General features: G+C 43.9%; 1 protein-coding gene across 3 annotated transcripts in view; it reads right to left on the bottom strand.

The window, feature by feature from the left end:
- GLI2 (GLI family zinc finger 2) overlaps positions 1–14,538 on the bottom strand; it is a 195,408-nt gene that overhangs the window by 131,645 nt on the left and 49,225 nt on the right. For all 3 annotated transcript variants that reach the window (XM_065637815.1, XM_065637817.1, XM_065637818.1), the window contains exon 2: positions 14,070–14,232. In XM_065637815.1, the coding sequence (XP_065493887.1) occupies positions 14,070–14,202 (133 nt within the window). In that variant the 5' untranslated portion in view covers positions 14,203–14,232. The remainder of the gene's footprint in view (positions 1–14,069; positions 14,233–14,538) is intronic.

The following is a 14,538-nucleotide window of genomic DNA, read 5'->3' as shown; positions in this document are numbered from 1 at the left end:
CGGGCTGCGCACGTGCAGCCTCCCCCCTCATTTCCTCCGAAAATGGCAGCAGCCGGACTTGAAAGACCCTTCTTGCTCCCACCGCTCTCGCTAATACAGCCCTTAATTAATACTGAAGGCAGCTACCATTTCCGAGTAGGACAGTGCAGACCCTCAGGATATTAGCCAAACACCACAGAGATTTATAAACTTGTCAGCATGGCCAAGGCACTCAGAAAAGAAGCCAAAACCTTCAGTTTAAAAATCTCGTACACCATCATAAATTTCAACTTTATCTGGAAGTCTTTCTCTACTGTGAAAGTTCGCTAGTTCTGTTATTTCACTTCTAGTAAGTACCATGTCCTAATTTGGATATTTTTGCAGCATTCAGCTGAATTCTGAAGATATACGACATACCCTGATAGTCTTTTCTCCCACTAAAAGCAATCTATTAACTCAGAGTCTTGTGAAAGCCCAAATCATAATATCTGGTCTCTGTTTTTAGGACAGAGGGCTCAGCAGTCCACCTCGCCAACACACGGTGCCACGATTACACAACGCGCTGTGGCAGGAGCACGGGACGTCACTGCAAATCTCCGTTCTTTTTTGGGATGCATGCATACTTTTCAAATTTCCTAAAAGGAGAGATTATTTGGTTTTGGCCAAGTATCTGAAACCACTCACAGGCCACACACAAGTTACCGAGTAAGCAGACGACATCCTCTTCTCAAGCCCTTATGGACACAAACAGATTTTGAAAACACGTACTTCAACCACCTCAGCAAATTGTTTCCCCGGTGCGTAGGTGTCGGGAGGCCGGTACCTGCCCTCCCTCCTCCTCACCCCACATTCACTGCTTACAGCAGCGAGAACATTAGTGCTGGACTGAACCCACTCCAGTTCTTTTATATAGATTTAGACCGTATAATTTGATCGCGACCACAGGCAGTTTTATTGCTCTGATTTATATGGAGCCTTGCAGGGTTACGTTTTGGGTTTTTTTTCCTTCCCCTTTTTTGGTGAGAAAGGGAGATTCATAGAAGTCCTTTCCCTGCTCCAGGCTGAGGACAAGCTGTGGGATCTCCAGGGCTTCCCACAAGCCCTGCGGCAGGCTTGTTTGCCACCTCCTCTCCCCTCGCCATGCTCTCGGAAGTGGACGCACACACCACAGGAGCTGGCTGAAGCGCTGCCTGAGAGGATGGTCCAAGTGACATCTGGGGCAACTGATATTGCTGCTCCTCTTCCCGCTGGTGTAATACCCTGATGTCAATCTCAGTGTCTCTCCCTCTCTTGCCCACTAACCCTCCAGAAAATCTCCTGGGAAAGTCAGCAAAAGGCAGCTTTGACCAAGCAATTGCTTTTATAATCTAAATAGCAGGGGATGAAAATCCAGACAGCTCTGCCGTGGAGCTAAGGGAGATGTGGCTGTCGGGCCAGACACGTTGCTACCAACCATCTGCATTCCCAGGGCACGGTAAACCTGGGATCTGTGTTAGTATTCTCCGGCAGGCATCTGGCAGATATTAAATACCAGCCTCCCAGGAGAACTTGTTACGTCCGCATGCTTGACTGGGTGCATATAAGCAAGAGCTATGCTTCTATCTGCTACCTGAAGAGCCTAGATGAAGCCTATCCGAAACATGCCAAGACCCCGTATCTGTCATTACCATACCAATTTCCTGAATGAAAATTCTGCCTGTCTTTCATTTAATCTGTCCTCTGTCTCATTACCTGATCAGAACATGCTGTACTAACTAGCAAGACAGGTTAGTATGTGACTCAAAACCTGATTTCTGTGATTTACCTAAAGGATTACTGCCTGGATGAGCATCACATTTTGGAATAACAAAGTCCACCCAGTCGGCCGTGTCACTGGCATGTGCAGAGCTAATGGCCGAAGAGAAAATGTTCATCAGAAATCCAGCCTCTCAACCTGGTAATCTCATCTTCACAACAAACATGGACTTTTTTTCCAGCTTGTCTCCCTTTTGTGTTTTTCTGCAACCAGCCAGTTCTTTCTTATGCTTCTATGAGCGCGTAACTCTTCATGACTTTTCCCGTTGCTACCCAGTTCTCCTCTTGAAGATCCCACAAAATGGTGTCTTTCGGCTCAAACCCTGCTGCTACAGCCTTACCTCTCACACCTCTGGACAACAACTGGCCAAAGGCCTTCCAGTCCCTCTAACATGCCTCAGCCTTCCTCGTGCACCTGTGGTCCAGGCTACTTCCTGCCCTGGAAATCCTCTTATCTGAATAAAGACTTTTGACCATAATCCACCATGGTTTCCTTAAAGGAGTCTAAACTTCTCTCTACCACTCTGAAACTGCCGGCACATTGTGTCTTACCCCTTTTAGCAATTCTTTTGCAAAACTTTGAAGCAGAAGTCACATCCTCCTTAGTCACGGGTTCACGCAGCACTGATCAAATGAATGCTGCTTGAACCACCTTTTGCCTCACTTAGGAGCGTAACAATTGTCTAGAAAAAAGTGTTTCAAAATTACCTGCAGAACCATTACCAGAAAACTCAGAAGCTACATGAGCCACCCCCCACTTCATGTGCACCCAGAGGCAGATTGGGAATGCTGCTGGGCTTGCACATCTGCACCCTTTGTGAGCATCTGGTGAAACATCAACCCTCCTTTGTGTTATCTACAACCACGGCATTCAAGGGCCAATTCCTCCTTCTGTTCTTGTGCCTCAGTCGGCTGACATAGCCTTCAAATTCCCACTGTGTCTATGCATGGTGTGGGCCACCAGCCCCCTACCTCACAAAACACAAGGTTAAGTGAACCAAATTCAGGAGGATATTTCCATTCTGTCCTTGAGACTTAACTACTGGAAGATTCTGAAGTTAGAAAAGAGTCGTTTTTCATTTGAGTCCCAGAATGGAAGAATAAACTAAAACTGTCTTTCCAAGAGACATTGCAGATACAGGCAATGAGGAAAGACCCTTTGGGCTGATACTTAGAGAAGCTCATTTCTGTCCTCGCTCAAGTGCTACAGAGGTTAAAGACCTGCTACAACCTGCTATAAAAGGCAAAATACACATTAATAGGAAATGTGTTCCCCTCCCCCATTCCAAATGTATTTTTTATGAGTAAACATTTCTGTATTAAGACTTAGTGTCTTCAAAGATCCCTTTTATGTCCCAAAGGTAACCGTTTAAGTGATCTTATAACAGCCGTTAGTTATCTTTACAATGGGCAATGCACATGAACTCAGTGTCTGAGACTTTCATTTTGCTATATATTTTTTAGTAACTACATATAAATCCAGCCTGTTTCAAGTGTCAGTGACTCTATGTGGCCAAAAAAGAGCCTTGGATCTTATTTCACATTCTAAGACATTGTTTGGAGTGGAATTAAAAGCAGCACAAAATTTCGTAAAACTCTTTTTTCATCCCAATATTTTTAGCTTGCTTACAGAAGTGATGCAGCACATGCAGAGCTCAAAAAGAGAGATGCAAAGGTTTTTCACACATTTAGCCATCTCATATCTATGCTACAGCATTTGAAATACAGGACCCTGCAGTAAAGATGTTTTAAAGACATCTTTGTAACAGCAGATGAAGGTTCCTCTGGAGTTTTTCCGAAGCGAAAAATTGCACCAGACAGTAGTATTACCAGCAGAAGCTGGAGTGTGCACATGCACAGAAGGCTAACGGGAAGGAAAGCTGAAACTAAGGTTTTCTCTGAAGCTGTCATCCCATGTCAGTGATTCTCTTCTCCTATCACCTGGTCCCCAAAACAACATCTTTCCTAAGAGTCTAACTACAAAAGAGTTTGCTAAAGCCACTAACTATGACTTCGGTCAGGGTGAAACCCTGAAGCTCTGAGCTGGTTTCTGTAAATTTATCCAGGTCTGTCCAAAACTCTGTCCAGGTACCTGAACTCCAGCAAACTGTTTGATGAACCTTACCCATAGATTATATATATAGGAAACCCTCTTAAACTGGGAAAATCAATTTTCTCTTTTTTCAATACAGGAGCTATTAACAACAAGATGTTCCCCAACTGAGTTTGCCAGATAAGATCACCCAAAAAACTTCCTTCCTCCCGTGCTCAGCGTGACCCCTTGGAACACAGTCAACTCTATGTACCCCCAAAAGGAGTTTCCTCTACAAATATTGGAAACACCTTTGCTATAAGAACTTAACCTTACTTTCCCCAACCCTGCAAATTTTTTTACTGGGCCCCTCTGACAGCAGCAGGTTGACACCTCAGACATATACAAGGTCACCCTCATGACACAGCACCCAGGGCCAGCAGCACCCTCTTGCAGGCAGTGGGGAGGGGGGATCAGCAACTTCTATGCTGTCTGACCTGTTAAGTGCTTCAGTATGACCGATGCCATAAACATGCTAACCAGATGCTGATGGATGGCCCTCGAGGCCCGAAGAACAACATAAGTTCATTATGTAAACAGGGGAGTGAAGGGAAGTCAAGCAGCTTTCCCAAAATCATGAAGGAAGTTTGATGCTGGATCAGGAACTGCAACTAATTTTCCCCAGGCTCAGCTCTGTGCCCTCACCATAGGAAGCCACCAAAAAATTGGGTACCTTCACACAAGCAGCCTCTGGTAGTCGGGTCAGCTTCCCACAACACATAATAATTCCTCTCGTTAAAAGGGGACATGCGAACCAATGCCTAAAGTCCTCACCTTTATGTTTCCCTGTTTTTACTTTAAAGTGTGGCTGTAAATGCCTCAGAAAGAACATCACCAGCTCTACTTGTGAGTTGATATGGACAAGATTTAGCTTAAACTCAAGCCTTATGAAGAAGGCACTTCCATGCATTCACGCAGGATACCAGTGTTCACAACAGCCAGCACATGGAAGTGGCAGCTGCTCGGTTCCCCTGTCACTGCTGTCCCCACACCACAAAGAGTAGCCATAAAACAAGGTGAGCCTCAAACAGAAAAACAGAGCAGGGAAAGATATTTTTTTCCCCCGTCACAAATAGAGCAAAAATTTCACTTGGAGAAAGTCTAAACATTTCCCAATACTTTGGACCCAGGGTCAGGAGTGCTGAACGCTCGCCACTCTCTCTAGGCTTGGAGCATCTTGTTAGGTGCAGAAGTATCTCTGTTTAGTTTAAATGACTAAACTTGTTGAAGCAGCAAACACAGGGCCAGGGGCTTACAGGAAGATACCTCCTTTATCAGATGGTTTCCAGGAATGCTCAGACACTGATCTTTTATATCAATACAACTGAAGTAATCAAAACATCTACTTTAACTGTTTACTTAAAGATCTGTTGCAAGCTGTGATTTTTTTAAAAATCTGTCAGAGTCAGGAGCTGATCCATGTAAGAGAACAGTGTTCTGGCCACAACAGCACCATTCAATCCCTAGAAATGTTACTGTCTATTAAAAATCAGATATTAGTGGCAGTAAATATAAATATTTTTCTTGCAATGCTCGTGTTAGTATTTACAATTTATTTACAATTGGAAGCATTTTCAATGGAATACAGTCTTAAAAATATCTGAGATTCCAGAAGGAAAGAGGTCTAAAAAAGGATAAAAACCCCATAGAGTTCTCTGACAGACTGGAGTTGGTTTCAGACAAGTTTGTGTGAAATATTTTTCATTTGTGTTCACACCGCATCACACTCAGTGATTTTTTAAATTTATTTTCATCTTGGACTCAACCTATGTGCCCAAACTTTTGTTCAGTTCTTTCCACCAAGGTTTGCCTGATTTCAGCTCAACACCACCATGGGAATTGCAGAATACCCTGTCCAGGTCACTTCCAAACACAAGTAAGCTCACAAGTTTAATATAATCCTAAACCAGTTAGCATGAAGAGGCTATATCCACTTCATTCCTCCATGGTAAGAGCTAAACTTACCATCTTGGCTGAGGTTTATTCTGTGTTGTTACCGTTAAGGTCAGAGAATTCATCCTGCCAAACACAGAACCTGCACAGAAGTCATGGGGTGCTGGTTTAAAAATTTAAGGTTTCTGCATGTTATGTCACACTTGGTTTTGGAAAATATTGTAGCCCCCTAATTAAGAGCCCACTGTGCTAGGTACTGGACAAAGGCACTACCGAAAATTAGTTAAAATGCACTAAAATTCAATTATTGCTATTGAACATTTTCATATTCTTATGCACCCAAAAGGAATGATACTGGCTGCCGCAGCATGGTGTTCTCTAAGGCACTAAATGATGCATAGACAACTGGTGTTCAATTCTCTTGAAGGGAAACAAACAATTCCACTATTTGGCAAACGGACACGAGAATTCATGTCCCTCGAACACAGTTACATAGCATATCAGTGAGAGAGGAAGGACTTGCTAGTGGATATGGTGACCCAAAGGACCTGGAGTAAGTCCTCTGTACCACCATGGACGCTCCAGGTGTGCCACCTATGAACTTCCTAAGTCGCAGGAATAACCAGTTCTTGACAACTCTCGGAAATAGCTAAACCCGCCACGGCCACTTTGGCCTTGGCAAATCCTCTCTGCTCCCTATCTGCAGAATGGGAGCAATGATATCTCCCTGTTTTACCAGGATGCTCACATGTGGAGAGAAGCACAAGAGGGTGAAGTATTCAGGCACTACTGAGGTTGGCCAATGTAAGAGAATCCCCCACAGGACCTGGGCTCCCAGAAGCCACCAGACAGCACAGTTCATGTCCTTTTATTAAAAAAATGGTGCAGAGGAACAGGCTGTGTCCTTACAGGCCTCTGCGCCTTGCTTGTCACCGCACGAAACCATGAAAACAGACTGCCTGGTTTCACGGGGGGCAGTTTAAGGAAAAGACGATGCGAAGTCTTCCCTTTGCTCCGAGGTGCATAGCTGGCTTCTGAAGAACATGCAGAAGTTCTTTAGCAAGCACAAGGAATACAAGCCCCATTTTCTTGGTGCTAGTATTGGATGCACGGCATTCCTAAGAACATTTTTCTCTGCCACTCGCCTGACCCCGGGAGCAGTCCCACTGCTCCACACAGGCAGTCGTGGAACACTCTGCCAAACCCTATCAATTATTTAGTATCAAAAGGAAGACTTAATCTGTATGATAAAAGAATGGATTTTATCTAAGTCTTGTTCCCCTTAAAGTGATTTACACAACTGGCCTCTCTAGTTGCTTCCCTTAATGTAATTATTTACTTTTGCATTAGTAGTCTTCCTTCACTTGGGTTATTTTTGGGAGTCTTTTGTAGCCTTTAGAATTTACTAGGTTTTTTTCCTTGTCTTTTTTAGTGGGGATTTTAAATTGCCCATCTCTCTGAAGGGGCTGTTAAAACACTAGTTTTGCCAATGTTGGTGTAAAGCTGGAGCAGCTCTGGGAAGCATCTCCTGTGGCTCTGCTGACACTTGGGTGTCAAGTTTCCCTCTGACTTGAGAAGCCTGAAGGTGAGATTTCAGTTCAGAGCTGGCAACCAGGGCTCTCAGACTGCTCATTAGGCAGAATGTGAATGAAGGGCCTTAAAGGCTTTAAAGCATTAACCTAGTCCCACCTTGGTTCCTTGCTTTAACCCCACTCTGCAATTTTGGCCAAGTCAGGAAGACTGGGATTTTTCCACCTAACATAGCCACCTTGAATCAGGCATGAAACCCTTAAGGAAACGAAGAAGGCATCTCCATCTCAGATAAAACAAGTCCCATTCCTGTTCCCTCATGACCATGACAGGCTCCAATGCTACATTTAATGGATGAATTAACTTACAAAAGGGGTGTAAATTCTCAGATGCTCAGGCAAAAAGCTGCTGAAGAGACTAAAGATTCAAACTACGGGGACATGTTGGCAGCACAGAGGAGACAGTCCAGGAAAGCATCATAATAAATATAATCCATTATCACCACTAGATTTTCTTACTTGACTATAAATGACCCACCCACAAATAAGTAAGTTTAGCATCAGTTAAAAAGGTTATATTTAGGTATCTTCTGAAAGGCACTTTACTGAAGTCTAAAAGAAGATGTATCTGTACTTGCCAGAATAAGCTTTTGTAGCTTATAAAATAATAGAAAAGTGGAAGTTATTATTATTACAACTGTTATTAATTATAATAATACATTCACAAAATACAAAGGTCTTTCAGGGTATACTTAGTTGTTGGGATCGCCAGTGCCAGAACCAGCCTGTGAAGAATACCTTTTTTCATTTTAAACTCATAAAGGCTTTTCAATTTGGTGTGCAATCCTGCCATGTGGTTAGGGATAAGATTAAATCGCTCTATCTTCAAAGTACCTCAGCATCTGTAATGGGCTGAAATTGTAGTAACTTTTGGTCTGGCAGTTTGGGAGAACTATGTACAATCAGTGAATGCTGGCTGATATTATAAAGTTGCCACATAATCAAATGCTTTGGTGATATGGACTCTAGCATCATCTGTAAGGACTACACGATGTGAAAAAAAGTCTGTAAACATTAATGGTTATCTACTCTGAGGTTACACCTTTGCTCACAGGACTGGCTACCACACAGAAAAACCCAGTATAGAGATGCGGAAAGGGGCTTTCACCCATGAGGGGGAAAGAAAGAAAGAAAAAAAAAAAAAGAAAAAAAGTGTCCAAGAAGTAAGAGTCCAATCACTTGATTAGGCAAAAGAATGTGTTACTCTACAAAGATGCACTGCCGACTATTTTAGAGAAGAGAATAGAGAGATTCAGCGTTGCAAGCCATAGATAGAGGAAAGAGGGCAGACAGAAGAAAATATGCACTTGCTGCTCCCGGGGTACTCTCTGCCATGCCCACACACCAGATACTGCTGATGGAAAATAATGGTGCACCGTGGCTTTAACTTCATCCATCTCTGCATGGATTCTTCTAAACTATCCCAAAGAGCAGGTACCAGGCAACCAGTATGATTCAAAGCTGTCAGCTAGTCACAGGTCTTGATATCCCACGACCGAGGAACAGCCTCAGCATTGCACCAGTTTGAGCATCTGAAACCTCTGGCTTCCCAGAGAGGCACAAGTGGGTACACAAGAGAGACCTGTAGGCAGTCTGGCCAGCCAAGAACAGTTATGGTGGCAAAGAAACCTACTTTAAGACCCAACAGAATTGTTTTTCTGCCAGACTGATGGAAATGTTCAGGGAAGAAATACAACCCTTAATCACTCTCAGTCCTACAGCAGTGTTGCGCTGAAGCCCCGCCTAAGGTTTGGGGCACTGAGCTATATTCAGTAGACACACCGTGGCTGTCAGGAGAATTTAGCAGTCTAGATTCTGGGGGTTTCCCATCATTCTCTTTTAATCACTTGCCCCTCTCCCTCCTGCGGCCAACCTAGACTTTTCTGTTAACTGCATATCTCAAAGTTATAAGTTACACAGAGCAATGCAATACAGGGCAGGGAAACCAAGAATATCCTTGTACTGGATATATTCATTTTCCTGGAAAATGTGAAAAACTGAATGAAAAACATTCTTTGGAGAAGATCCCTGCCCCTCCAGGGTGGACAGAGGAGATGACTTCATAGGGGCTGTTCTCCTTCTAATTTGTCTGAGTCTCAGGCCACACAAACTATATATTTTTTCAATGCGCTGAGGTCTGCTGGGATGCTGGCATTTCCTCGTCCTAATTTACATGGTCTTCCCATAATCCAGTACTGAGACAAGCTGAACTGCACAAGGACTCCCTGCCAACGCCACTCGGGGCTTGCTTATAGAAGACCTCTGGAGAGCGATGGGAGGTGCTCCCTGCCCTTCTCCTCTGCCTATGAAAGGGCTGAGTGTGCTACTTCTGCAGCATTAAGCATTCCCGCCAGCCCATAAATCAAGTCACCAAACTCCATTCCCGTCTCTGATCCACTGCAGAAAAGCCCCACGCTCTGCCCTTACAGCACACGTGGGGCGAAGAGCTGTATTTCATCAACTGAAGCCTTTATATCAGAGACTCATTACCTCCTGGAAAAGAAGTGTAGCCAGAGTCTTACTGGTTCTGCAGCTTGGTTTCCCCATGTTTACACCAAATGACTTGTTGAACTTCATTATATACAAAGTATTTCCATAGATCAGAGGCAGGGAGACCTGTGCAGCTAACATAAAATAAATTACCACCCCGTGATAAATGGTTCTATTAGCAATCCAGATTGTTAAACTCAGATACAACAGGATGAAGGGAGCACTGCCCCATTCATTCTCCCTGCGGCAGATACTGAGTTGTAAATAGGTTATTTTGTGTGTAAATAACACATTAAAACTCAGCATTAGCCGTGTCTTTTGATAGAGAGGAAATTGTTCCAAATAAATAATCTCAGACAGGAATGTAAAATAAGCCAGATTTAATAGTGCATGCCTGCTGCAGCCGTGTTAAACATGACTAAAATGATAAACCCCAGAATATACTAATAGTAAACTATGCTCTGACATCAAAGTAATGAGGCTGTATTTTTACCCAGCTTTAGAAATGCTAAAATTAGTCTTGACAGAGCCAGACATCAGAAAAATGTTTCAAACATAAACACCATCAATTTGGGAACTTGGTGTTTGTGTCATGCTGAGGGTGGGGTGGAGAGGGAAAGGTGCATTCTGGGCCTTGTTAAAGTCAGGCAGTTAGCATTTAGGAGAATTTGTATTTAATTTTTATTACAAGATGAGAAACCCATCTTCCTAAATATCTCTGCCTTTGAAACGGTGGCTCATTTAAATTTCTCCTTCAGCCAGGCGCCTGGGCTTCCTGGTGGGGCTCTGCTCCAAAGTCGCTTACCTTACACAGCAACATGCATTTTTGCACTCAGCAAAAGGGTTTTCTAAACATGAAGTGTCATAAGCTGCCCTTCCAGAAGAGGAGGCACTGAAAGTGGGAGTCTTTTCTGCAGATCTGACTGTCTATAGCTCCTACATACTGTCATTAAAACCAGCTTCCATTTCTGTCATTCAAAAATACATGCACCTATTGAAACAGAAGAGAGGAGCTTTGACTCCTTGGCTGGCATGATTTATGGAAAAATAGACAATTAGGAGAGACTTCCTTGATGTCATTTCTGTGAGGCCAATTTCTGAGCATCTGATCAATGAGTTACTATAAAAAAAAGTCACAGAAGATCTCTAAAATGGCAGCTTCAGTAGACTAAAAATATGAGACAGATTGTCAGTATGAAAGGACTCTTCTCCACTTACAGCATCAACAATACCAATCTCTCTTTTCCCACAGCCACAACTCAATTTGTTCAAGGCTGCAAATATTTAGGACAAATATCCAAAGCAAGGGAAGTATAAATGGAGATGTGACATGTTATTACCTTATAATAATATAGTCTAAATAATAATATAATAAAATAGATGTTCTTCAATTATTTAACTTCATTGCTTCAATTACCTTAATTATAAATAAAACCTTATGAATCTATTCATTTCTACAAGGGAAAGAGAAAACCTTATGATCTGGGAAACATGCTATGTTGGCGCTCCGTCTGTGTGATTCAGTAGAATAAAGGGGAAGAAATGTGTTGCAAATTATATTCGTTTGGCTCTGCAGAGCAGCTTGGTGATCTGCAGCACTAGCTGAGCCTTGCTGCCGCTTTCTCACATGCTAGTACAAAGAGCAAAACCTCTACGATAAATAAAATCAAGAGTTCGTCTTGGGTGAGAATAAAGACTTGTTCGTGTAGACCCTAAGCAGGGTGGGGGGTTTGGAGGCCCTCCCTTTAAAGCCGTTTCCCTCCTCAAGCTGAATAACATAATTAATCTCCATGCCTCATTTGCTTTCTTCTGTAAGAATATGAGCAGAAATATGTGTATTTCTGGTCCGTTATGAGTAATTACACCAGTTTAGTGAAGCAAATATTTTATATTAACATGAATACTGTGAAAGTACAGTCTCCTTGCTACCCAGCCTTTTTCTTATCATCTGCTAAATCACACCTTGCAATTAACTAATGTTATAAAATGACTTTATATTAATTTTTCTACTTAAAAGCGCACACACCGTGCTGCTCCCTTTCAAGAGGACATGTTATGTCTCACCAGAATTCAAAAGATAGCCCTCCAAACCATGAGAGCATGTGTATCACCTGCAGAGTCCCATGGCCAGCGTCCGATCGCACGCTGCTTCCCTGCTAGCCATTTTAGGTCACTTATGAACACTTCTCTGCACAGCATGACATAGATTTCACTCTTTACATCTCATTACACAATGCCTTCATCATGATTCTCCTGACATCTTCAAACAATCCTCCACTTACTTCTCTACTTCCTCTTAATAAAAAGAGAAATATTGAGCCCATAAATCATTATTTCTGAAGGCGAGAGCACACTGCTAACAGGACATATAATACTGGATGCTTAAAAACCCATCAAGTCTCTGGGGGTGCCAAATGGGCCGATGGATGCTCTACCGCAGGGGCACCCTCATTGCCATCACATCTCTGGAAATTTGGCGACTGCTTCCTCAGTGGAGGCACTCCCGAGGCAAGTGCCAAGTAGGGAGAAGCTGTTTATTCACAATAACACATCTGTGGGTTTTCGATTTTAGCCTATGCTTGCACTTTGTTGGTGCAAATCAGCCCTTTGGATCTGCCGGTCACTGAGATGATGCCTCATGGTTCCTACAGCCTGTGCTTCTTCAATGAGGATCAAAATCTCCTGGGGGATGGCAAACTCTCTGCCTTTTCCCTATTTCTGCTGCCCAGAGAGCCTTTCTTTCTGCCACTTTGCATAGTGCTCATGCAGAAGGTGGCTCAAACACATTCGGCAGCATGAAATTGTGTTTCTCTCCAAATAGCTCTGTTGAAAAGATTTTCTAGTTCTTTTTAAGAAACACAAAGACTAACAAAATTTACCAAACACATGAACTAATACGATAGATTATAATCTAGCAGCTGCTGCCTTATTCTGTACATCTGAATCTGCCAGGTCAACAAGAAAATGAAAGCTGGGTAACAAATGTGTTGAAAAGGAAGGATAGATGAAGCAGATTTAAGCAATCTGGGCTGAGAACTATCTTCAAAACTCAGCCAACAGAAAACACAAACTCTCCAGCTGAGCTGTGTAAGAAACAGAGGAGCCCGCAGAGGAGCCGTGCTGCTCTCCTGGGGTGATGAGAAACCACCCTGCAGTGAAGGAAGGGGAGGGGAAGGCTTCATTTTGAGTTAGACTCTGGCTAGAATTAAGGTATATTTTAAAGAGGAAAAAAAAACCTGCCTGCAAAGTTTATACAGCTGGGATGTCTCGTCACATCCAAACTGGTGCAGCCCCTTCTAAGTTTGTCTCCTTACGCCCTGTCCAGAAAGGACACCCTGTCCCCAGTAAGGGCAGTGTGGTGCCTCTTGGGTGGGCATAGCCTTGCCCACAGCTGGAGCCACCCTGAAGGGAGACGGCACCAATTTGGAGATCCACCAGCACATATGTGCCAGTGAGGAATCTGTTTTCTGGGGCTGTATTTTGTCTGCCATAGCAGGCGAGAGGAGGCAGGAGCAATGCGCCTGTGCAGCCCCCTGCACACTGGTGTTATGCCCACCAAAAAACAGCACATGCCCCTGTGTGTCCACAAGAGCTTCCCAATTTATTTCAACACCAGCAGGACCAAATCTTGCCAAAAACACTGACAGGAAAAGAAATCAGGACCTGAGCCATTTCTGACTTTAACAAGAATGGCACAAACGGGGGTGTTTCTTCTTGCACTGGGGCTGGACAATCCTAAACTTCTGCCTAACCATCAAATCCCAGCAACAATGGCTGAAGACGGTGCAGTCTATTTAGCTCGTTAGCAGGATCAGAGCTGGGAGGTGACAGCCCTCCCCATCCACGATAACAGGGCACTCCCCCAGCTCCAGCCACCCTTTAACTCCTCCATGGAGGAGCAGCAGGCACCGTGCTGCCTGCACCACACAGCCCTGGGTGGATGGTGGCAAGCGGTGACAGGATGCCTCAACTCTCCAACAGCCACCTTTCAACACTCATCCTCCCCCTCAACCCAGTCCACTTCTCTAGGAGCAGCGGTGACTTGTCACGGTGCAGTGACGTTTGGATGCCAGGCAGTGACACAGCTTCCCACTCCTGTGACCTCCGACAGCCAAGAACCCCAATAAACTCAGCATGTTCACAGAAGGACAGATGCCACCGTACTTATTAAATTCTTACAGTCTCATGAAAAACACCCCTGCTGCTTTCAAAGTGTGGAAAAAGTAAAGTACCTCCTTGTGCCACTGTTGCTCCTGCAGCTGCTAAAGGAGTGGGTTTCTTCCCCGTCTCTGTAAAGCCATTCCCCTCCAGAACTGCACCTTTCCCTTCTTTTTTCCCAGCAGCAGTTGAAGCAGAAGTTTCCATCTTAGACGGGCATCTTCCAGCTCAGCAACCCTACAGGACATAAATCAAAACCAGATTCTGGTCACCATTCACAAAACAAGCAAAAATCAGCTCCACGAAGAAGCAGCTTATGGTTCAGCAGAGCTCAAAGGTGAATGGGGAGCAGCAAAGATTTCCTAGGTTTCTAAATCTAGCAGCTCAGTCAGTACAGGCAAAAAGGGCACAGCTCTGCAAAGGGATGGGTATTCTCACATCCCACTGGCTTCAGGCAGTTGAACACCCTAAAAGGATCAGGACCAAAATATGTTTTCTCCCCACTTAAATTTGGGCTGCATAATAGAACTGACAGGCCCAAAG

Source organism: Caloenas nicobarica, chromosome 6 (genome assembly GCF_036013445.1).
Source record: "Caloenas nicobarica isolate bCalNic1 chromosome 6, bCalNic1.hap1, whole genome shotgun sequence".
In the NCBI taxonomy this organism is placed as follows: Eukaryota; Metazoa; Chordata; class Aves; order Columbiformes; family Columbidae; genus Caloenas; species Caloenas nicobarica.
Note: the sequence above shows the minus strand (reverse complement) of the source record. Positions and strands in the feature narration are given on the sequence as shown.